This window comes from Microcaecilia unicolor, chromosome 2 (assembly GCF_901765095.1).
Source record: "Microcaecilia unicolor chromosome 2, aMicUni1.1, whole genome shotgun sequence".
Lineage (NCBI taxonomy): Eukaryota > Metazoa > Chordata > Amphibia > Gymnophiona > Siphonopidae > Microcaecilia > Microcaecilia unicolor.
This window is the reverse complement of record NC_044032.1, coordinates 67,829,845-67,854,826: the sequence shown is the minus strand read 5'-3', so window position 1 is coordinate 67,854,826 and position 24,982 is coordinate 67,829,845. Positions and strand designations below refer to the sequence as shown.

The following is a 24,982-nucleotide window of genomic DNA, read 5'->3' as shown; positions in this document are numbered from 1 at the left end:
CAAAGGCCTTTTTGTTTAGCTGAAAATGGGCGTGTGGCAAAATGAAAATTGGTGTGCGTCCATTTTGGGCCTGAGACCTTACCGCTAGCCATTCACTTAGTGGTAAGGTCTCACGGGTTAACCGGGCGGTAATCGTCAGCGTGCATACAATGCCGATTACTGCCCGGTTAGTGCCGCATGCCGGAAAATAAAATATATTTTCTGGTGTGCCTAGTGGGCATGCATAAAAAATGAAATTACTGCCTGGGTCATGTAGTATCTGGGTGGTAGTTCTGAATTGGTGTGCATTAGGTACGTGTAGGCTCCTATGTGGCTTAAAAGGGCCCCTTAGCTTTCACCTGAAAATGAATTTTAATTTAGGAGCTTAAAGTTATGCTTATCAATTTAGACATAAAGGTATAAAGAAAATCCACCATGATGGAAGAACGCTGAAATCCCACGAAGAATGCGAAACAGAAAGAACAGTGGGAAGTGGACCAAGGTGCTCCAAAGACAGATCAGAGACACTTGAAATGTTCAGTAAAACAATATTTATTGATAGAAGACTCGACACAGCATGGTGTTTTGGCCGAAAGGCCTGCCTCAGGAGACTTTGGGTTGATCTGGAGAATTAAACCATCCAATGGTTAGTATGCCAATGAGCATTAAAAATAGGCAGTCTTGAAAAAGATCTTTGAAAGAAAGCGTTAGCTAGCAAAATGTCACTCAGGAAGTATGACTGCATTTAGCTTTCTTTCAAAGATCTTTTTCAAGACCGCTCATTTTTAATGCTCATTGGCCCTTGCGAACTTCAGTACTACTGGTTAGCTCATGATATTTGCTGCACGCTATCTGCAAAATGCTGAGAACATGTATTCTCTGCCCATACCCTGCCTCATACTACAAAAACTGCTTAGGGGTGGATTCAGGAAAGAGTGCCAAAGTTTAGGTTCATGGATGATGCGTTCTAAGCGTAAATTCTATAATGACAGTTCTGAGCAGAACGGTCATTATAGAATAATAGCTTAAGGGGCCCTTTTACTATGTCGCGGTAGTCCTACTATAGCAATGGCGCATACATAAGTAATGCCACACTGGGAAAAGACCAAGGGTCCATCGAGCCCAGCATCCTGTCCATGACAGCAGCCAATCCAGGCCAAGGGCACCTGGCAAGCTTCCCAAACGTACAAACATTCTATACATGTTATTCCTGGAATTGTGGATTTTTCCCAAGTCCATTTAGTAGTGGTTTATGGACTTGTCCTTTAGGAAACCGTCTAACCCCTTTTTAAACTCTGCCAAGCTAACCGCCTTCACCATGTTCTCCGGCAACGAATTCCAGAGTTTAATTATGCGTTGGGTGAAGAAAATTTTTCTCCGATTTGTTTTAAATTTACTACACTGTAGTTTCATCGCATGCCCCCTAGTCCTAGTATTTTTGGAAAGCGTGAACAGACGCTTCACATCCACCTGTTCCACTCCACTCATTATTTTATATGCCTCTATCTTGTCTCCCCTCAGCCGTCTCTGCTCCAAACTGAAAAGCCCTAGCCTCCTTAGTCTTTCGTCATAGGGAAGTCGTCCCATCCCCGCTATCATTTTTGTCGCCCTTCGCTGCACCTTTTCCAATTCCACTATATCTGGCTGCATTGCTAGGCTCCTGGAAGAACCCGGTGATAGTTCCGGCCTCCACTGTGCAGCATTTAATTCCCACAAATATTTTATAGCACAAGCGGTGGGGGGGGGGGGTGCCTGGTAGTAATCAGGCAGCGCCACAAGCTGCCTGGTTACTGTCAGACTACACCTCTTAAATAGGAGGCAGTAAGGACTTCACTATGTTTCACTTACCGCATGGCCATTTCCTGTCCCAGCTGCAAATTTCCTTTTACTGGGCGGAGGTAAAAGGGGACCTTGGCGTGCAGCAAACCTGTGCGCTGACACCTCCGCAGGGTCCCTTTTACTGCCTCTTGCTAAAAGGGGCCTTAAATCTGCAGTTTCATGCCTAACTTTAGACAGGAGCACTCACACCATGTCAAGGCCTGGTGAAAGTGCTCACACCTAACTGTTGGCAGATAGGTGCATGACCCCTAGTATTTTATAACCTGCGTGACTAACTCCGAGGCACAACCCTGACCCATCCATGCCTCTCCCTTGTCTACGTTTCCATGGAAGTTGTGTTTGATAGAATTTGCGCACGTATCTTCTAGAATAGCGACTAAGGGCAATTGCATACACAACTATTAATTGGTGGCAATTAGCACCAATTAATGTGGATTAAAGCCAATTAACACCAATTAATAGCCAATTATTAATTTAAGTTGTGCATGCAACTGACCTCGTTTTATAAATTTCATGTGCAACTTTGTACACTAAGCCTAAATTTGGGTATACAAGGTTATAGAAAGAGAGGGTTTATATCGTTTATCGTTTATTCATTTACTAGACCGTCACTTATTACAAAAGTAAATCATAATGGTTTACAATATAAAATAACATTAAAATAATATTAAAACAGTAAATAAACATACTCTGAAATCCATTTGTGATAGGAAAGCACTACAAAAAGACAACACACATACAGATTTCACAGACTATAGTTATAAAAACATTAGTAAAAACACATAACTAATAGTAGAAATATTCCATGCAACCAATCCCAGGGTAAGCAGTGGCTTCCTCCATGTCTATCTGAATAGCACACTATGGACTTTTCCTCCAGGAACTTGTCCAAACCTTTTTTAAACCCAGATATGCTAACTGCTGTAACCACATTCTCCTGCAACAAATTCTCTATCCCTAGTGGACTCACATTCTAAGTGTTGTACCTGATACTAAGGTCCACCTTGGGGGTCAGCACTTAAGAAAAAGATCTAGGTGTCATTGTAGATAATACGCTGAAATCATCCCTAAGTTTCAATTTACCTCTCCTTAACCACTCTTGTGTCTGGCTTTGATCAACAAATGGTTCCTGGAGTAAGACTTTGTATTTCTGACTATACTTTTGCATTTGCCACTTGTAGTTCCTCACGTGCTGATCTATTTCCTTGAAGAGTTTTTTATCCTCCCTCACAAATTCTGTTGCTTCTTTCCCTTTCTCACTCCTTTCACTTGTCAGAATGATTGGCCAAGTTTAATGATGGAAATTGATTCTGGAAGTTTTCTTTCATATTTCATATTTTGTGCTTTTGGATCTGATGATGCTGTTAAGTATGCCTGGAGGCCGATGATTGTAGCTTGATAGGTATAGTCTGTTTCTAAGGGACTCATTTTCCCTTCAGCTCTAGGAATGTATTGGCATACAATGATTCTTATAAACAACACTGTGGGCACGGAGGAGTTTTCTCGTTCGCACATTCAGTTTTTTCAATGTCCTTAAGAGGCCATTCTACAGTTCCAAAGCTGTATGAGAGTGCAGGAATTGTCAGCTTATTAATGGCCTATATCTTATTCTGTGATGTTAATGTATTCTTCAATATTAATTTTAAAATTGTATAACATGGATATTCAATGTCAGTCTTTGAGGGCTGCAACCCAGCATGCATGAGATTTATTTGCATACAATGGAGGCACTGCATGCAAATAGATATCATGTATATTCATTGGGGGAATCCTGAAAACCTGACTGAGTGGCGGCCCTCAAGGTCTGACATTGAATACTCCTGCCCTTGATTGCTGCGCCTTTCTCCTAGATATTTATACATACTTCCCTGTTCAAACTCCTTTATCTCACAGTTATCAGTCAGAGGGACATTTTCAGTTTTACTCAACTTTTCTATATAACTCCCTGATGGTGGAGTGTTCTGTCGAAGCAGGTCTGCAGAACTATCATTAAGCAGTTTGACTTCACATGGAGGTCTCTAACATCTGAATGCAGATGCAGAGTGATACAGGGGAGAGTTATCAAGGTGTGGTAAAAGACAAGTTTTGACCACACCTTGATTTACCATGGGAATCAAAAACCTGCGATATCTCAGTACAGCAGGATGATGACTCATGTAGTAAATGTATAACACTGATGGTGATTAACCTAACAGTTCGTGTTATGCCATGGTCTGGGAGCTCTGGGCTACAAAGCTGTGGCCCAATGCTCCGGGGCCACTTTTTAAAGGGCTGGACACAGTTAAAGCAGCTGCCTCATGAGTTCCCCTCCCCCCAAACCCACCCTAGTACAACTCCTTTTTTGAAGGGCTCCCTCGGGTTGCACCTTCCACCCACCTGAAGCACATACTGCAGCAGGACATGTTTATCTACTCCTACCCTAGCTGAGATAATATTTAACCATCTCTCTGACCTCATGTGCATCTTTCTTTAAATTGGTCACCTTACTTTCTAACTCTTCTTACTTTCTTACCTATCTATATGTTCCATCTTTGCTTTACTCTTCACTATCAAATAAAATGTTCTATTACGTATTGTGTTGACATTGTATGCCATACTTTCTATTGTTATTTGAATATTTTTACTGCTGTAATTGCCTATTGCTCATGTTTGATCTATTCTTACTGTATACTGCCTTGAGTGAATTCCTTCAAAAAGGCGGTAAATATATCCTAATAAATAAATTTTTCTTTTTCACTTCAGTTGTTATGGTGGAATTTAGGTTTTGGAAAAGCAAAAATGTTGAGTCGGAATTTGGTTTGTTTATTAGATTAAGAATATTATATAGCCATACTTATGCATGACAATTAATAAAAGCGCATCTGTTTTTCTATTCAGCTTCTTTTTCAAGAGAATAATCCAGGAATAAAATATGAATACACTATACGAAAAGACAGCATCATTGAAAATGAGATAGATGATCAGGAGTATTACTGGCAATATGGAGGATGGACAGATTGTAGTGTAACATGTGGGACTGGTAAGTAGAATATTTTTCTCCATATTTATTATCCTTTTCCATTTTAATTCTATGATTCATCTTTTTTTAGCATTTACACCAATTTTGTTGGCCAGGATACAGCCAGCAATGCAATTAATTAATATTTTGATTCATGCATGAATAATAATATTTAAAATGCAGCCCCCATCTCTTTATTGTCAGATGTAAAGACACATTCTGATTTCTTTTTATATTGTTTTTGCAATTTCATGATTGAAACAATGTAGAGTTGGCAGAGTTTTAAAAGCAGAACGCCTCTGGAGGAAATCTCGCACCCATTCAGATTTCCTTCACTACAAATTCATGCTATCCTCCCTCCACTCCTCCCTATTCCTTGCCAAACAGGACTATTACACCCAACTGACCAATTCTCTCAGCTCCAACCCCCGTCGTCTCTTCGCCACCCTTAACTCCCTCCTCAAAGTGCCCTCCGCTCCTATCCCCCCTCTCCCCTCAATCACTGGCCGATTACTTCCGCGACAAGGTGCAAAAGATCAACCTTGAGTTCACTACCAAACCATCTCCTCCTTTTCACCCTTCAACCCTCGACCAACCAACCCAGGCCTCTTTCTCCTCCTTTCCAGACATCACCGAGGAGGAAACCGCTCGCCTTCTTTCCTGCTCGAAAAGTACCACCTATTCCTCTGATCCCATCCCCACCAACTTACTTAACACCATCTCTCATACTGTCACCCCCTCCATCTGTCATATCCTCAACCTCTCTCTCTCCACTGCAACTGTCGCTGACACCTTCAAGCACGCCGTAGTCACACCTCTCCTCAAAAAACCATCACTTGACCCTACCTGTCCCTCCAACTACCACCCCATTTCCCTCCTACCCTTCCTCTCCAAAATACTTGAGCGTGCCGTTCACAGCCGCAGCCTTGATTTTCTCTCCTCTCATGCCATCCTCGATCCACTTCAATCCGGTTTTCGCCCTCTACACTCAACAGAAACAGCACTCTCTAAAGTCTGTAATGACCTGTTCCTTGCCAAATCCAGAGGCCACTACTCCATCCTCATCCTCCTCGATCTATCCGCCGCTTTTGACACTGTCAATCATGATCTACTCCTTGCCACACTGTCCTCATTCGGGTTCCAGGGCTCTGTCCTCTCCTGGTTCTCCTCCTATCTCTCCCACCACACCTTCAGAGTTCACTCCCATGGATCTTCCTCCACCCCCATCCCGCTATCTGTTGGTGTTCCCCAGGGATCTGTCCTTGGATCTCTTCTCTTCTCAATCTACACCTCTTCCCTGGGCTCCCTCATCTCATCTCATGGCTTCCAGTATCATCTGTATGCGGACGACACCCAGCTGTATCTCTCCACACTAGACATCACCGCGGAGACCCAGGCAAAGGTATCGGTCTGCTTAACCGACATTGCTACATGGATGTCCAACCGCCACCTGAAACTGAACATGTCCAAGACTGAGCTCATCGTCTTTCCACCAAACCCACTTCTCCTCTTCCTCCACTTTCTATCTCAGTGGATAACACCCTCATCCTCCCCGTCTCATCTGCCCGCAACCACGGAGTCATCTTCGACTCCTCCCTCTCCTTCTCTGCACACATCCAGCAGATAGCCAAGACCTGTCGCTTCTTCCTCTTCAACATCAGCAAAATTCGTCCTTTCCTCTCTGAACACACCACCCGAACTCTCATCCACGCTCTCATTACCTCCCGACTTGACTACTGCAACTTACTCCTCACCGGACTCCCACTTACCCATCTATCCCCCCTTCAATCTGTTCAGAACTCTGCTGCACGTCTTATATTCCGCCAGAACCGATATACTCATATCACCCCTCTTCTTAGGTCACTTCACTGGCTTCCAATCCGATACCGCATTCAGTTCAAGCTCCTCCTTCTTACCTACAAATGTACTCAATCTGCTGCCCCTCACTACCTCTCTACCCTCATCTCCCCTTATGTTCCCACCCGAAACCTCCGTTCACAGGACAAATCCCTCCTCTCAGTACCCTTCTCCACCACTGCCAACTCCAGGCTCCGCCCATTCTGCCTCGCCTCACCCTATGCCTGGAACAACCTTCCTGAGCCCCTACGTCAAGCCCCCTCCCTGCCCATCTTCAAGTCTCTACTTAAAGCCCACCTCTTCAATGCTGCCTTCGGCACCTAACTCTTACCTTCAGGATATCCGGACTGCCCCAAATTGACTACCCCCATCGTATCGTCTACTCACTTGTCCTTTAGATTGTAAGCTCTTTGAGCAGGGCCTGTCCTTTTATGTTAAATTGTACAGCGCTGCGTAACCCTAGTAGCGCTTTAGAAATGTTAAGTAGTAGTAGTAGTAGAACAAGGCAGACTACATCAGTCAATGGTCCTGATTTACAAAACTGTTACTTCTTACGTATTGATATGAAAAAATATAATTATGAGCTAGATAGCTATATAGCTAGATAGCTTTATATATTTATAAAGCCATGTTGTATAACTTTAGTGTATAGATTTGACCCATCAACTATGGATGATTCAACCAAATTATTTCAGACATTTCTAGATATCAACTGGTATATAAGATATTTGTCAGATAATAAACTACAAGGTGCTAACTGAAAAAAAAAGTATTCAGTCCAGATAGAAAGAGGAGCCACCAGAATCATTCAACGAAGAGGGCAGCTTTACCATTTGTTGCCTAAGATAGCAGTTTTTAGAGTTCAGTTCAGCTGCGGCAATTAAAGCAAAACAGTAGGTCTTGACAGCCACTCACACTCAAAGAACCAAATAAATGACTTTTGGAAATTGCACTTATTGAGGGTCATTTAAAATTGGTTGTGCCGTAGATCACGTGACGCTATGCTCAGGAGCGGTCGCTGAAAACTCTGCTCCTGCCGCCCTATCGCAAGACCCCCTGATGATGGCGATTTAAACCTACCAATTTTGATTTTGATTACTTTGGCTTGCTCTCAAGGGGCCCCTGATCCATTTGATAGAGCTCTAGCCCGTCATGGCATTGAAGGGGCTACACAATGACAAGGAGAAGCTCAGACCGCATGAAGACAAAATGGCTGTCTCGGCGAGTCCGGTCACCTCCACGATTGGATCAGCGTGGGTGGCGGAGGTGGTAGCCGAGGTAACTTTGGCTATGGAAATTTTATTGGATAAACGTTTAAACCCCATTGACACCAAATTAGAACAACTACAGGGCAATATGGAACAGCTCAGTAAAGATTTAGCAGCATATCTGCAGAGACATGGCCTTCTCGAAGACCGGATGATGAAGATGGAGGAACAGCATGCCAGTTTACAGAAAATTGTAGCCACATATGAGGAGAAGATCGAGGATTTGGAAAACAGATCCAGACAAAATAAAATAATCTTTGCTTTGTGGGTTTGACGGAAACACTTGAGGACCGGGACCTGAGAGGATTTTTGGAAACCTGGCTGCCACAACAACTAAATCTACCGGCCTCGCTAGGTGTATTGCAAGTGCAAAGGGCCCATCAGATAGGGCCCCGCCACCAGGCGAACACGAGGCTGCGAGTGGTTATCTGCCGCTTTCTCAATTTTATACACAAAGCAGCTGTTGTACAAGCTCTGTGAGGTGGAAAAGAACTTTGCTATGAGAATCACAAAATATTATGCTTCCAGGATTTTTCAGCAGCAGTGGCGGCACAACGGCACCAATTTTCACCAGTGTGTTCACAACTATTTGCGTGCAAAATTAGATTCACCCTTCAATATCCTGCTAAACTGAGAGTGACATATCAAGCTGAAACTAAATTATATACTTCAGTAGATGAGGCGCAGAAGTTTTTGAATTTGCTGGAATCAAACTACACCCAAGGAGAGAGCCCTGATCATTGATTCTTGGTGCAGATTGTTGATGGAGAGACTATGTGGTTTCTTTTTGGGGGCCGCAGCTGAGACCTTGTTCCGGATGTTCAATGGAACTGTTTGCAACCAAGAACTGAATTGTGGGCACCTTGTACATTCTGATTCAGCTATCTGTGATATTTTTAAAAAATGTTATCAAATGTTATACTCTTCTCCTGGATTCGAGGGGCTTCCTAGTCACCTTTATTTGAACAATTTGAATCTTCCTAGTCTGTCTTCCCTAAACCAGGATTTTTTGAATGCACCAATCCAATCAAACGAGGTATATTGGGCAATTAATCATAGCCCACTGGGAAAGGCGCCGGGTCCCGACGGTTTCAGGGCCTAGTTTTACAAATTACTGGGGGACTCTGTTGTCACCCCCTTAGCTAATGTGTTTAACGCCTGGGTGAGCGAGGAGTCTCTGCCAAACACATTTGAACTTAGCACAAATTATTGTTTTACCTAAGCCGAACAGAGACCCTACTCTACCAGAATCATACCGACTGATATCATTGTTAAACTATGAGGTAAAATTGTTTGCCAAAATACTAGCAAATAGATTGGGATGCGTGTTGCCTTCTCTCATTCATGAATCCCAAGCAGGGTTTGTACAGGGTAGATCAGTGGCCAAAAATCTTAGGCGCATTTTGGTGTCACTGGAAAGGGTGACTACTCATGCTCAGCCAGCCTTATTAATTAGCTTTGATGCAGAAAAAGCTTTTGACCGGGTTCACTGGGATTTTTTGTTTGCCTCGTTAGAAGCTTATGGGCTAGCAGGATGGTTCATGTCAGCAGTTAGGGCGCTTTACGTTACCCCCCGAACGCGAGTGATGGTTAATGGACAGGTATCTGGAGATTTTTTGATTAGCAAGGAACTCAACAGGGATGTTCACTGTCACCTCTTCTTTTTGTTCTAACACTAGATCCTCTTCTTCGAGCTGCTTCTCTGTGTGGCACAAGTGGACAACTCTTCCGTTTAACTGGGACTACTAGCTCAGCCCTGAGCTGCCTCTCTGTGTGATTTCTGATTGACTTGGTTAGGACTATTCATTTATAGCTGTGGTTCTAGCACAGCCCTGAGCATCCTTTCTGTTTGGTTCTGTTTGAGTGGGTGGCTCTTCTGTTTAGCTGTGACTATTAGCTCAGCCTTGAGCTGCCTCTCTATGTGGCACGAGTGGTTAACTCTTTCGTTTAGCTGGGACTACTAGCTCAGCCCTGAGCTACCTCTCTGTGTGATGTCTGTTTGACTTGGTTAGGACTATGCGTTTATAGCTGTGGTTCTAAGCCCTGCCCCGTGCTGCCTCCCTGTGTGGTTTTCTTATCTTTTACTTGTGGTTTCTACCATGTGAGTCTAAGTGGGGTTGTCCTTTCCCCTTCAGTTTGTTTGTACCTGTGTGTAGGGTCTTTTGACCCTTTGTTTGTGGCTCTGTTTAGTACAGTGTGTGTGCACTGCTTGAGTAGTACCTGCACAAGAGATTCCGTTCTGTTTCTTTTTCCTTCCCTCTGGTATGAGTGGGTTCCAGTTTGGCCATGCGGCCCATATGAGTGTCCTTCCTTTGTTCCTGCTTTTGTTGTTCCGTTCCTGGTTTTCGCTTTAGTCAGACTCTGGTTTCACCTTGTCTTGAGTGTGCTCTGTCTATTTGCCGTATCTGGTATCTTGTTTGTATTCAGTGCCTGGTTCGCCTCTGCTCTGCGTCTCCCCAGAGGACTTGTCTGCTGCAGCCTAGCTGCATCCCTAGGGTTCACTATCCCAGGTTCTGTGACAGAGACATTGGTCACCCAGTGCGGTCTCAGGATATTGCATCTGGCATTCAGAGCACGTTGTGTTTGATTGGTAATGCCAATCTCAGGGAATGTGCTTTCTGAGTTGTGTTACGAGCTTATTGTTCACAAGCTAGGTTGTTTTGCGCCGGATGAGTGGCATTGCCTTTGTGCTTAAAGTGTAAAACAGCTGATAATACCTTTTATCTTGCCTTTTGGCAATGCTCGATGGTAAGGCATTTTTTGGAATAAAGTGGTACTATACTTGGAATCAATTCTACATTGTAGGCTTGGAGATAGGCCGTTATGATTACTATTGGACTTTCTGGGCTTTAGCAAGGGCTCTGCTACACCCAGTATTCTGTTGCCTCAGAAATTGTGTCTCTTGGCAAAGAAATGTATCCTACAATCTTGGCCTTCAGCAGATCCTCCTACGTTTTGGCACTGGCGCATCCTGATTCACTCTATGGTAACATGGGAGGCTAGGGATGCAAAGGGATCATACAAGCGTAAATCCAGATTTTTGATACTTTGGGACCCATATTTGACTTCGTTGACCCCCAAGAGTAGAAGTTTGGTTCTAAATGGCCTGTGATAGTCCATTCTCCAGATCTGACACGATATTTAACTAGGGATTGGTAGCAATTGCGATAGCTCATTCTCCAGATTTGATATGACAATTTAGCTAGGGATTGGGAGGGATTGTGGAATGCCTGTTATAGCGACCGCTCCACTCTCCTGGGGGCTATAAGAGTGTGAGTCCTGGAGGGGGGGATGATTGTGATTTTATGGTTGGTTATTAATGGGGACACAGGGGGAAGGGGGTTGGTTTGGGTACTGGCTGTGTTTTGAGATGTTGGAGGTTGTGGGGGATATGGGGAAGGGGATATAGTATACTGCCTTGGGGACCCTAATTTGGTTGGTTTCCAATTGTTCGGAGGGAGTTGTGGAAAGGGTCAAACTTTGATGAAGACATTTACTACTTTGTGTTCTTTTTTGAGTATACGGTAACTTTTATATAATTGTTCAATACATTGCTGAATAATGTAAACCTTGCTGATTCATCAATAAAAATTGTTTAAACATAAACATAAAATTGGTTGTGCCTGTGGCAGGGCATGTAGATATGTACTGGCATTTTCTAAAGGACGCATAACTGGGTGCCCTTTCAAAATATATGCCACCTTGCATTGCATACAATTGAACATCTGCACTAACATCTGCATATGTGCACACTTTTATCTGATATGCAGAGACATTGACCAAATAATTGCTAGGAAGCCAAATTTTGGAACTGTGGATAATCTTCTCCTTGCCAGGATAATTTTGGGCTAGGAGAACTGCCTTTTCCCAATGCATGGTGAGAGGAGAAACAGTGAGCAGATGTGTTGGACTTGGCACACTTTGCCAAACATTTCAATTGCCAGGTGGCCTATTCCAGACAGGTAAGTGCTAATGGGACTGAAATGCAAAGAGCGAACTGTCCCTAAATGTGAGATTTCACATGCCAAATAGTGAATTGTTCCTGGCAGTGTTCAAGTTCTAAGTGTTTTCATTCTTAGCAAGTGAAAAAAAAAAACCCAGCATTACATTAGATTAGGCTGTCTGTGGGGCATGTGAAAGGCAGAGTGGAGTGAAAATGAGGAGTTATTACCAGACACTGGCAACAAAATTGTGAGTAGGTATCTCAGCACATGCAGTTCTAGATGAAAGCTATGGGAAAATATGCAGAGTGGTGGCTTAGAGTGTTTCTCACTGATAGGGCCACTTGCTTTCTTTCTCTTTGATTGTGCTCTCATAACAACTGTGCTCAGGATCATTCTTCTGGTACAGAGGTTCTAATGAGAGAGAGGAGAACAGTGGCGCAGCTGAGACTGAACGGGCTCCAAATGAAAAAATTAAGATGGCTGGGGGGGGGGGGGGGGAGAGAAGGAGGAATCACTTCCAAGTTCCAGTAAATAAACCTTGTGAGCAGCATGGAGTTTCATTTCATACCTCTCCCCACACACTTTGGAGGCTCGAGCGTGATCAAAGACAATAAAGCAGCCACCCCTGCCATGAAAGGAAGAAAAAAGAGAAGAGACAAAACGCGTATTATACTTAGGGAAGGGGACGTCTTATAAGTGGTCGCGTGCTCTGGAAAGGGTACTCACTCCCTCGGGCGAGACAGTAGCAGACAGTCATTGAAAAGGTGCAGGTAGATGGGTCGTGTGGTCACCTTCAACTTGAAGCTGAGGGAAGTGGTATACACCAGCGACAGCAACTCCCCATGCTTCACTAGTCGCTGGGACTGCGAGATGAGGGGGAATATCTAGGCAGATGGAGACACAAACTTTAAATATGGAGGTCACAGCAACGTGAACAGCTAGAGCCAGGCCTTATGGTATCCTCCCACTGCTCTGTACCCTTTGCCTTGACCTGTGCTGGCTGAAATCTGGTCTAATCCAGGTTTTATAGACTGCCTTTCTGGTCCAGCCAATGTGATTTACGATGGCAAAAAATAAATAAGCAAATACATTGGAAATACAAAATTACTAAATTTAAAAAATAATAATAATTAAACAATGGGCCTGCTGTTCATTGGCTCCTACCAGGGTCAGAGATGTTCCTCAGGGTCATACCTGGGTTCTCAGCGGCATTATACAGATGAAGGAGGCTTTATGACAGGAGACGGCATAACTTCAAAAAGTTGAAGCCATCTCCCCCGTACAGGTGCCAGATGCTATTGAAGACAGTGGCAAACCTTGTGAGGTTTATGAATGGCTAGATATTTGTTTGTTTTTAATTTGACAGCTTTTTTATTTATTTGAAGGCTTCCCATATGTAACCCGAGGGGGGGGGGTTTAAAAAATCCTTTTGGGGGTGTTTTCGGAAAAACAAGATTTGAAAGCGCCAAACCTCTATGAGAAAAACTGCACTGGCTCCCAATCAAAGAACGTATCACGTTCAAAAACTGCACCCTGGTTCATAAAAATCATCTACGGCAATGCCCCGGGATACATGACAGACCTCATAGACCTATCAAACAGAAACACAACAAGGTCAACACGAACATACCTAAATCCCCACCACCCAAGCTGCAAAGGACTCAAATACAAATCAACCTATGCATCCAGCTTCTCTTATATAAGCACACAACTATGGAACGCACTACCAATAGCCGTGATAACAACATACGACCAACTAAACTTCCGGAAACTCCTAAAGACTAACCTATTCAAAAAAGCATACCTTAACCCCGCAACACAACAATATAAAAGTTCGTACTGGACATAACCCAACTCTCCCTCCTTATGACCCCAAATGTGTCTATAACACTGAACATTACTCTGCCATAACCTCACTTTGTATTTGTTCATACCGGTATTGGCAATCGCCTCTACTGTACTATGTAAGCCACATTGAGCCTGCAACTAGGTGGGAAAATGTGGGATACAAATGCAACAAATAAATAAATAAACCCTGCAAAAAGCAAACACATTCCAGACCTATATACAAAACCTGTCATAGTAATAGAAATATAAACTGAAATGTATGATATCAGTGGTGCACATTTCGCAAAGCTGACATATTACAATTAATTCAGAAAAAATACTTTTTTCTACCCAGTTGATTAGTCCCAGTGACTCTTTTCTGCTTTTTTCTTATTTTTTTGTAGCTCTCTCTCTCCAGGCTCTCCTGTCCTTTTGACATTTCTTCTCTCTCCATGTCCATCAAATATCTTTCCTCTGCATCCCTGTCCTGCCCTGTCGCTTCCTTCTGTGAACTGTCCCTATCCTCCCCCACGTTAAGCATATGCCCTCTCAGTACCCCTGTTCTTCCTCCATAATTCAGTATCCCCTCTCTGTGTCTCTGTTCCTTCCCTTGTGTACAGTATTGTTCCTCTGTGTCTTTGTCCCTATGCTCCCTCAATGCCCAGCATCTATCTCTTCTTTGTTTCCCTGTACCTTCCTATGTCCAGCTTTCCCCTTCCTCTTGCCCCTCCACCCTTGCGTGCTATGGTCTGGCATCTCTGCCTCCCTTCCTCCATTGGCCTAGTGTCTCTTTCTCTCTTCTCCATGTTCCTTTCACAAGGACTAATTTACCTAAGTCCATACTTGCCTTGTATTCAATTTTTGGCATCCCTTAAACTTGAGTATATTTATGTCAGTTTCAGTTGGGAGAAAATCCAGCTGCCATAACTTATGCAACTACTCCAGTGCTATTAGTCTGTGGGCTTTGTTTTAACATTTTGAAAATATTATTCTCACTTCGCACACTTTCCCCCGGATTCTATAAAGGGTGCTCAAATATCTGTGCCCAAATGTGGGCATGATCCAGAGATACACATACAACCTAATTGGTTTAACAAGCCAATGAACATCAATAATTGGACACTAGCAATCAATTATTGATGTTAATTGGCACCAATTAGGGGTAGCATGCGTATCTGGCTGTGTGCTATTCTATAAGCCTGGGAGCCCAAATCGCATAGGAGGAGATTCTATATATGGCGCCTAACAAATTGGTGCTGAAATCAGTGCCAAATAAGCATTATAGAATATGCTTTGTTGATATTTTAGCACCGATATCTCTGTGTGTCCATTTACACCAATGAAAACCTGGTATAAATCTCAGTGCGTAGATTTACGCACACTGGGCCATAATCTGTAACTAGGCGCCTAAATTTTGGAACGCCCATGAGATGCCCATTTCCCCGCAATAACCATACCCCTTTTGCTTTCACACGTTAGAGGTTCAGTGTAAATAATTACAAAATATATTTAGCGAGTTGTGCGCCTAAATTCTAATCAGTGCCAATTAGTGTCCATTATTGCTTAAGTTCTGTTATCAGCACCTATTAGCTTGTTAAGCCAATTAAGTTACGCTCAGTGTTATAGAATCCGCGCCGATTTTGGTGCCTAAATCTGAGCGTACTAAATAGAATCCAGGGGATAGTGTGCATCCCAGAAGGACTTTGGGAGGGGCATGGCCAGGTCAGAGGCATTCTCAAATGATGCATACAGTGTTATAGAATTCCAGGGTTCCACTCCCAACTTGTGTGCCAGGATTTATACCGGGTATCAGCTGACATAAGTCCTTGTGCCCAAAATGGGACACGGGAATCCCCCCCACTAGGCATTATTTTATAAAGTGTGCTCATCCTGGAGCGCCCTTTATATAATAACGCTGAGCATTGATTTTTTTTTCCTGGTGCGTATTTTTCAGTGTCATTTACTTAATCCAGCCCTTTCAGTACCACAGTATGGGGTCCTGTGATAAAAAGTGACCTGTGGTTGTACGGATGCATGAAATTGGCGCGCGCTGGGTCATTTTTTACTGCTGCTAAGAAAAAAGGGCTTATTTTTAAATGGGGGCAGTAAATGGCCATGCAGTAAAATCAAAAGTAGTGTGCGGCTATTTACTGACTTTGTCCTTACTACCAGCCATTGACCTTGCGATACGGGCTCACACTCGCTACTCGTGCGGTAATCAGGCAGCACATGCCAATGTGTCTGCACTGCTGATTACTTCCAGGAATGCCTCCTGCAGTAGAAAATAGAAAAATATTTTCAACCCTGGGGAACAGCACACACCAACTTTGAAACTACTGCAGGGTGCCCGCGCTACCCCTGCCGTAGTGCCAATTAGGTGACCATTAGCCCTACCGCTGCTTAGTATGTGAGTAGTTTGTGCACATAAACTTGAAGTCTTCCATATTTGTTAACATCTCCTAAATTATTCATTGTCTTGCATCTTCTAGCAAAGCCCATAGTGTTATTTATGTGTTTGTGCTCTTAAGAGGTCTTCTGTTTTGTATTAAACAAACATCCAGGTTAATGAACTTACAGACTAACTGCAAGAAGTTCTCTACTCAAAGCCTAACAGGAGATAAATCAAAATTTTTTGAATATGTAAACAAATAGCATTTTCCTACATTTCAAGATCTGATAGTCAAATGTGCTGTTTATGCCTCTCATATTCTTCATTAAGCATGATTTGGTATTTTCATTGACATTATTGGTACTAATTAGTTCAGTATTGCTGCTTTCATTTGTTTTCAGATCAGATTTTCTTTTTCCACACATTAACTTTATTCTTCCAGTGTATTACTCTCTAATATTTCTCTGTCACTTGCTTAGCCTCTAGGGATCTGGTGATTAATGTTCCTGTACTGTCAAGTCAACACTGTTGATTTTGAACATTTTCAATTATAATCTTCCAGATTTTGACTTGTTCTTCCTGTGTTGTAACATAAAATCTACCCATCTTTCTAATATTTATTGGCTGAACTAACCAGCTGAGAAACAAGCACAAAACATTTCAGTCACAACAAATAAGGAAAATACACAAACATTGTGGTTCATATGCTTCCATCCTGTCTACACATTACTGTTAGTTCTTGCTGCTATGACAAATTTCTTTTCAATTTATTTTCCTGCCTTGTTAATTCTTTAGACAATGCTTGTGTTCTTTCATATATTTTTCAACTAGATCTGCTTTCAGTTTTTTGAAAGATGTTCTTTTCACTTTTTTAGCCTTTTTTAGCCTCTTCTTTAACCTCAGCTTTTAACCATGCTGGCCTGGCAGTCATTTGCTCTTCTTTCAATTTTTTCAAATGCGTGGAGATAACTTTTGTGATAAGGTGAAAATATATTAAAAAGAATTATTTCCTAATTCTTTTGTGGAGGGGCATAATCAAAAGGGACGCCCAAGTTTTGTTGATGACGTCCTTGCAAAACATCCCAATGGAGGGGCGAGGAAACCTGTATTATCGAAAAAGATGGACGGCCGTCTTTCATTTCGATAATACGGTCGGGGACGCCCAAATCCTGAAATTTTGGTCATCCTTAGAGATGGTCGTCCCTAGACTTGGTCGTTTCTGATTTTTGGCAATAATGGAAACCAAGGACACCCATCTCAGAAACGACCAAATGCAAGCCCTTTGGTCGTGGGAGGAGCCAGCATTTCTAGTGCACTGGTCCCCCTGACATGGCAGGACACCAACCTGGCACCCTACTACTACTACTACTACTATTTAGCATTTCTATAGCGCTACAAGGCTTACGCAGCGCTGCACAAACATAGAAGAAAGACAGTCCCTGCTCAAAGAGCTTACAATCTAATAGACAAAAAATAAATAAAGTAAGCAAATCAAATCAATTAATGTGAACGGGAAGGAAGAGAGGAGGGTAGGTGGAGGCGAGTGGGGCACTGCAATGGACTTCATAAATTGCTCCCAGGAACATAGCTCCCTTACCTTGTGTGCTGAGCCCCCCCAAAACCCACTACCCCCAACTGTACACCACTACCATAGCCCTTACAGATGAAGGGGGGCACTGAGATGTGGGTACAGTGGGTTTTGGAGAGCTCACTGTTTCCTCCACAAACGTAACAGGTAGGGAGGAATAGGCCTGGGTCCGCCTGCCTGAAGTGCACTGCACCCACTAAAACTGCTCCAGGGATCTGCATACTGCTGTCACGGACCTGAGTATAACATCTGAGGCTGGCATAGAGGCTGGCAAAAAATATTTTGAAAGATATTTTTTGAGGGTGGGAGGGAGTTAGTGATCACTGGGGGAGTAAGGGGATGTCATCCCTGATTCTCTCCGGTGGTCATCTGATCAGTTCCGGCAGGTTTTTGTGGCTTATTCGTAAGAAAACCAGGACCAGGTGAAGTCGTCCAAATGTTCGTCAGGGACACCCTTTTTTTTCCATTATAGGTCGAGGACATCCATGTGTTAGGTACGCCCAAGTCCCTCTTTCGCTATGCCTCCGATACACCCCCTTCAACTTTGGCCGTCCCTGCCACGGAAAGCAGTTGGGACGCCCAAAATCAGGTTTCGATTATACCGATTTGTACAACCCTGTGAGAAGGACGCCATCTTCCGATTTGTGTCGAAAGATGGGTGTCCTCTTTCGAAAATGAGCCTGATAGTGTCCTTTATATGGCGCTCATTTTGAAAGCAGACGGACATCTCAAAATGGCCAAAATAAAGTCCATCTTCCAAAACTGTCTAAATCACAATTTTTGAAAGGCAGAATGTGGATGTTTTACACTGTAGTTTGTCCAAGTAGCAAGGGGGTGTGTTAGAGGCATATTTTGATTAGGACTAGGGCAGGCCCAAAATTAAGATATCTTTCAACAATAATAGAACGGGAAAAACGTCCAAGGAAAAAATGAAGGACGTCATTATTTAGACCTGTTTCAATCACATCCAGGGTACATAAAAGTGCCCTGATTGAGCAGCTGACCACTGGAGGGATGAGGGTATGACACCTCCTTCATCTCCCAGTGGTTTACTGACCTCTTCCTACCTCCCCCCAAGAAGTGGAAGTGACAGTGGATATCAGGCTTTATGACCCCTTCAGGTATTATGGCCATTCCTAATACAGCAGCAAGCAAGTGTAAGGAGTAGCCTAGTGGTCAGTGCAGTGAACTTTGAACAACAGAACGAAGGTGTAAATCCCACTTTAACTCTTTTATTTCTGTACAAATATGTGAGCCCTCTTGGAACATAGAAATATTTACTGTATCTGAATTTATAAGACACCTGCAAGTGTGATAGATATCGTAGTGGTGTGCCTTTAGGTACAGTAGGTTTTTATCTGTTCCTGGAGGGCTCACAGTAACATGTAACTGAATTAAGGTGGGATTTGTACCTGGGTCCTAAGTTCACTGCACTGACCACTGGGCTGCCCCTCTGCTCTGCAGAGATGTCTGTATGGCCATCTGTCAATTGCATTGCCCCTGTTTCCTCTAAAATCCTAGGGGATCTTTTACAAAGGCGCGCTAGCATTTTTAGCTTGCGATAATCATTAGTGTGCGCTAAACGCTGGAGACTCCCATGGGAATATATGTTCATCTCTAGTGTTTTAGCACACACTTAATTTTTAGTGTGTACTATTATAAAAGGGACCCTTATTGAATAACAGTATATGTGCTACAGGCCTATAGTTTATAAGATTGTCTTAACTCCCAGAGGGATTTTTTTAAAATAATGGAGTTAGTACTATGTACTATTACCTAATAATGTTGGGAAAAGACCAAGACTCAAAGATGATGTATTCAGTTATGAAACCATATTATGAAACTTAATGGATGAGATTTGAACAAATGCATTGGGCATTAATCTATTGCACAGTGGGTTGAAGAAAATTTGTTCAGTAGTGATATCTCTTCCATACTTATTAATCTAAAGTTAGACCATATCCTATCTATTGGGATTTGATTAGGATTGCATTTGTTTTCAATAGCAATATCAGTAAATGAGTTTTTTCCGTCTTGTATCAGTCGATATGTTTTCTGATTTTTAGTAGCTTCTCTTGAAAATAATCTGCCAATGCAGTTGCAGTTGGCAGTTGATTAGTGAATATATCAAAAGAGGAAGGATCATTCATATTAGGGGCTGTTTTGCTATGTGTTAGGCTCTCTGCGTGTGCAGCGCGCGCCAAAATGAGACTACCACCAGGCTACCGCGCCCCCGGTGATAATTTCAGATTTGCCACATACCCATAACATGATGGGCATATGGCAAATGGGCATGATGATTTATTCATTTATTTTCTCTCACACACGGCCTTTCCGACGGTAATCGGCAGTTGGCGTGTGCTGACCATTCACCGCATGTGTAACACGTGAGCCCTTACCACTTGATCAATGGGTGGCATTAAGGGATCAGGCCAGTTTTAAGCACGCACTGGTTTCAGTTTTACCACATGACCTTTTCCCATCCCATTAAAAAAAAGCCCTTTTTTGCAGACGCGCTAAAAACTGGCCCGGCATGCACCCAAAACATGTGCCTACACTATCGAAAGCCACTTTTTACCATGGCTTAGTAAGAGGAGTCTTAACCCAGAAGGAATTCTCATTTCTGAACCCAGTGCATCCATCTATTCCGGTCTTCTACACCCTCCCCAAGGTCCATAAAGCTCTGGTTCGACTACCAGGACGTCCAATTGTTTCAAGTAGAGGTTCTTTATTAGAACCCCTCTCAATTTATGTGGATACATTTTTGCATCCTTTGGTTGAACATACAAAGTCTTATATAAAAGATACTACAGACTTCCTTACTTGTTTAGAACACCTTACTGAGCCAGAGGAGGTTGAATATTTGGTGATGCTGGACATTGTTAGTCTATATACAATCATCCCCCAAGATGAAGCGCTACAAATTTTGACTGAATCATTGAATGAAAGAACGGATCAAGATGTTCCTACAATGTATTTGATTTCCCTAACATCACTGGCAATGAAGAACAACTTTTTTCAATTCAATGGTAGATTGTTGCGCCACGGGGGTTGCGATGGGAGTGACGGCTCCCTCAATAGCAAACTTGTCATATTTTGAAGAAAATATTGTATATCGCTCCCCATTATTTGCAGTGGTCAAATTGTGGGTGAGATTTATAGACGATATTTTTTGTCTATGGAGAGGCACAGAGGATAACCTGTTGAAGTTTGTGAAACAGTTAAATGAAAGTCCGACCTTGAGACTGACTATGAAATATGATCGTACTGACATTACATACTTGGACGTACAAGTTAAGTTGTTAAACAATGCATTTGCTACAACAGTTTTTCGGAAAGTGACTGACAGAAATACTCTCTTGGATTATAAGAGTTGCTACCTGCGTAAACTGAAAGGCAGTTTACCCTTTTCACAGTTCTTGAGGTACAGAAGGATCTGTTCGGATGTGAACGACTTTAAATTAAAATCAGCAGATTTACAAAACAGACTTTTGGAAAGGGGATATCCGAATAAGGTGGTTAAGAGAGCATTCAAAAGAGCTAGGTTTAACAACCGAGAGTATTTGTTAATGCCGAGATCACAAGTGGATGAAGAAAGTGGCATCTGCACATGGGTAATGAGATTTACTCAGGCAACACCAAAATTGACATCTGCGATTAGAAAGCACTGGTCAGTGCTACAGACCATACCAATTCTGGCCGAGACGAGACTAAGGTTTGCACACAGCAGAGGTAGTAACCTTAAGGAAATATTAGCTCCATCGATACTGAGATCTCCACTGGCAGAGAGAACTGAAGAATTGGGCCATTATATGTCTGGCAATTGCCAAATGTGCAGGTTGATGATTTGTAGTAAAGAATTTGTGGACCCGCAATTAGACAAAACATACACTCAGAGCTAGGACTTCCTGCACTTTTCAAAATATAGTCTATCGCATACAATGTCCATGCAATAAGCTGTATATAGGACACCCTTCACGTAAATTGTCAACCCGCCTAACTGAACATAAAAGTAAAGTCAATATTAAGAAAGCAGTTGCCCCGCTGGCTATGCTTTGTGGAGAAAAGCTGCATGACTTTGCAAGCCTAAAGTGCATTGTTTTACAGCAACTGACCTTAAGTGATGGAGGTGGAGACAATAAATGTCAACTGGCTCAGTTGGAGCAAAGATGGATCTTCTGGTTGAGGACAGTCAGCTCAAGAGGTTTGAATCTAAGATTGGAGTGGAATCACTTTTTTTTATAAGATAATGTTCTCCAAATAAGCTCTTCCTTAAAAAATTCTGCCTGTCAAGCTTACCCCCAGCGTAGAGAAGATGATGATCGGCTACAGCTCAATGTAGGCGTCTGACGTTTAGAGTATAAATAAGGGCGCCATATTTAAAAGAAATTAACATAGGGACCTGCAGCAACGGGACTCGGGTCGCCAGTACAGTGATGTGAGTAACTGTGGTTTGGAGCAGGAATGTGAGATTAGTGAAGATAGGGTGTAGTTTGAAAATTTCAAAGAGCTGTCTCTTGTTTTGCAGATAGATATGCCACAGACCCTGAAGAAGGATCGAAACTCTGGCCATAGTCGGTCGTGGCTCTCTTGACTGCACTGAATAAGCTTACCTTTATAAGTTAAGTACAAAAAAAGAAAAATTTTGAAAAGTTGAAAAGTTGAAAAGTATAATATAAAAAATCTATATAACCAGAAGGAGGAGGAGGGGCGGTGCCAATGATGAGAGTGAAGGCCCCCAGAAGATGTAGGCTGTCCCGCTCATTTTTGAAAGAGAAGGGCGCCCATCTTTTGACACAAATCGGGAGATGGGCGCCCTTCTCGCAAGGCCGCCCAAATCGGCATAATCGAAAGCCGATTTTTTTGACACCCTTGATGGCTTTCCGTTGCGGAGACGACCAAAGTTCATGGGGGCATGTCGACAGGGTAGCAAAAGCGGGACTTGGGCGGGACTGGGGCGTGATTAGGAGCTGGGCGTCCTCGGCCAATAATGGAAAAAAGAAGGGCAGCCCTGACGAGCACTTGGCCGACTTGGTCCATTTTTTTTCATGACCAAGCCATGAAAAGATGCCTGAACTGAGCAGATGACCACTGGAGAGAATTGGGGATGACCTCCGCTTACTCCCCCAGTGGTCACTAACCCCCTCCCACCATAAAAAACAGGTTAAAAATACTTTTTTGCCAGCATCTATGCCAGCCTCAAATGACATACTCAGGTCCATCGCAGCAGTATACAGGTCCCTGGAGCAGTTGTAGTGGGTGCAGTGTACTTCAGGCAGGTGGACCTGGGGGGGAGGGGGTTGGGGGGCTCAGCACCCAAGGTAAGGGAGTTATGCACCTGGGAGCAATTTCTGAAGTTCCCTGCAGTGCCCCCTAGGATGCCCAGTTGGTGCCCTGGCATGTGAGGGGGACCAATGCACTACAAATGCTGGTGCCTCCCATGACCAAATGGCTTGGATTTGGCCATTTTTGAGATGGACGTCTTTGGATTCCGTTATCGGTGAAAACCAAGTTTGGCCATCTCTAAGGTCGACACAAATGTTGAGATTTGGGCAACCCCGACCATATTATCGAAACGAAAGATGGATGCCCATCTTGTTTCGATAATACGGTCGGGGATGCCCCTTTATGGGGCCATCCTTAGAGATGGGTGCCCCCATTCGATTATGCCTCTCTAAGCCACAAGCAGATTGTTTTAAAAAAAAAAAGGGGTGCACTGTTGAGGCTTCTTTAACTTCCAAAATATCCCCCCTGGTTGTGTGTATGTATGTTAAGGGAGTGATAAAAAAAAAGTGTTAAAAGATTGTTGTTAACTGTGATAAACCACTACAAGTAAGTAGAGGATTATTAGATTTATAGTATAGTTTGTTGAAGTATCCTCTTCAGCTTGGAGTACTGATTAGTAAAAGGACCCCATTAGTGAGATCCTGAACAAATTTAAACAATATTTTAGTGTCAAGTTGATATCTTCCTACCAGATCTGAGTAATAAATCTAATTGTTTTGGAATAATTGATTTTTTTATATATATTTTAACTGCCCTTTTCCATGCAATTCTTTCTTCATCAGTGTTTAAATGTGATTTTCTTCACTGTCTTTCTAATTGTCTACATTTTGTTTTAATAATAGTAGTTCATTATTAAAACAAGGAAAAAACTTTTGTCTTTTTGTAGAAAAATCTTTTATAGGAACTATAAGTCAAGAACATCTCCCTATGCCTGGAATAGACTCCCTGAGCCAGTACGTCAGGCTCAGTCTCTGGCTGTCTTCAAGTCTAGGCTTAAAGCCCACCTCTTTGCTACTGCTTTCGACTCCTAACCATGACTCTCTTACTCAGCACCCTCACTTATCACCCCTGCCACTGCAATTTCCCCACCCCTAGCTGTCTGTTCGTCTGTCCAATTTAGATTGTAAGCTCTGTTGAGCAGGGACTGTCTTTTCATGTTAATTTGTACAGCGCTGCGTAAGTCTAGTAGCGCTATAGAAATGTTTAATAGTAGTAATAGTAAGAACATATTTTATACCACCTAACTACTTTCCTGACATTTCTTGAGTAGATCCTTCCATATCTTGCAAGTGAGGCGTAACATGACTCCAAAATAAATTTGGGTCAATCTTTCCTCTTGATTTATAATATATATTTTGACATGCCCCATGTTCTAGCAATTAGTGTTAATGTTTTTATTTATTAATAATACTGTTTGGCTTGCTCAGGCCACAGCCCAGTAAAACAAAGAGTTCTGAATGAACTTTGGAAAACAAAGCCTTCTATTACTTTCCCAAAAGAGACTCATCTGACCACCTAAAACTGCAATTGGGGTGGATGGGTCCGGTGTTCAACTCTTCCTACAATAAGGCCAAAAGAGAAGTTGCCAATGCTTGTTTTTGCACACGTGGAGGGGCATAATCAAAAGGGGCGCCTAGGTTTTCCTGAGGAGGTCCTCACACGACGTCCCGGTGAAGGGGCGGGGAAACCCGTATTATCAAAACAAGATGGGCGTCCATCTTTCGTTTCGATAATACGGTTGGGGATGCCCAAATTGGGAAATTTAGGTCGAGCTTAGAGATGGTCATCCTTAGAGATGGTCGTCCCCGATTTTCAGCCATAATGGAAACCGAGGACGCCCATCTCAGAAACGACCAAATCCAAGCCATTTGGTCATGGGAGGAGCCTGCATTCGTAGTGCACTGGTCTCCCTGACACGCCAGGACACCAACCGGGCATCCTAGGGGGCACAGCAGTGGACTTCACAAATTGCTTCCAGGTGCATAGCTCCCTTACCTTGTACACTGA

The 24,982-nt window shown here is 42.9% G+C and overlaps 1 protein-coding gene across 1 annotated transcript in view; it reads left to right on the top strand.

Moving 5' to 3' along the window:
* ADAMTS12 (ADAM metallopeptidase with thrombospondin type 1 motif 12) overlaps window positions 1-24,982 on the top strand; it is a 744,436-nt gene that overhangs the window by 480,932 nt on the left and 238,522 nt on the right. The window contains exon 16 of the mRNA XM_030193011.1: window positions 4,696-4,837. Coding sequence (XP_030048871.1) covers window positions 4,696-4,837 — 142 coding nt within the window. The remainder of the gene's footprint in view (window positions 1-4,695; window positions 4,838-24,982) is intronic.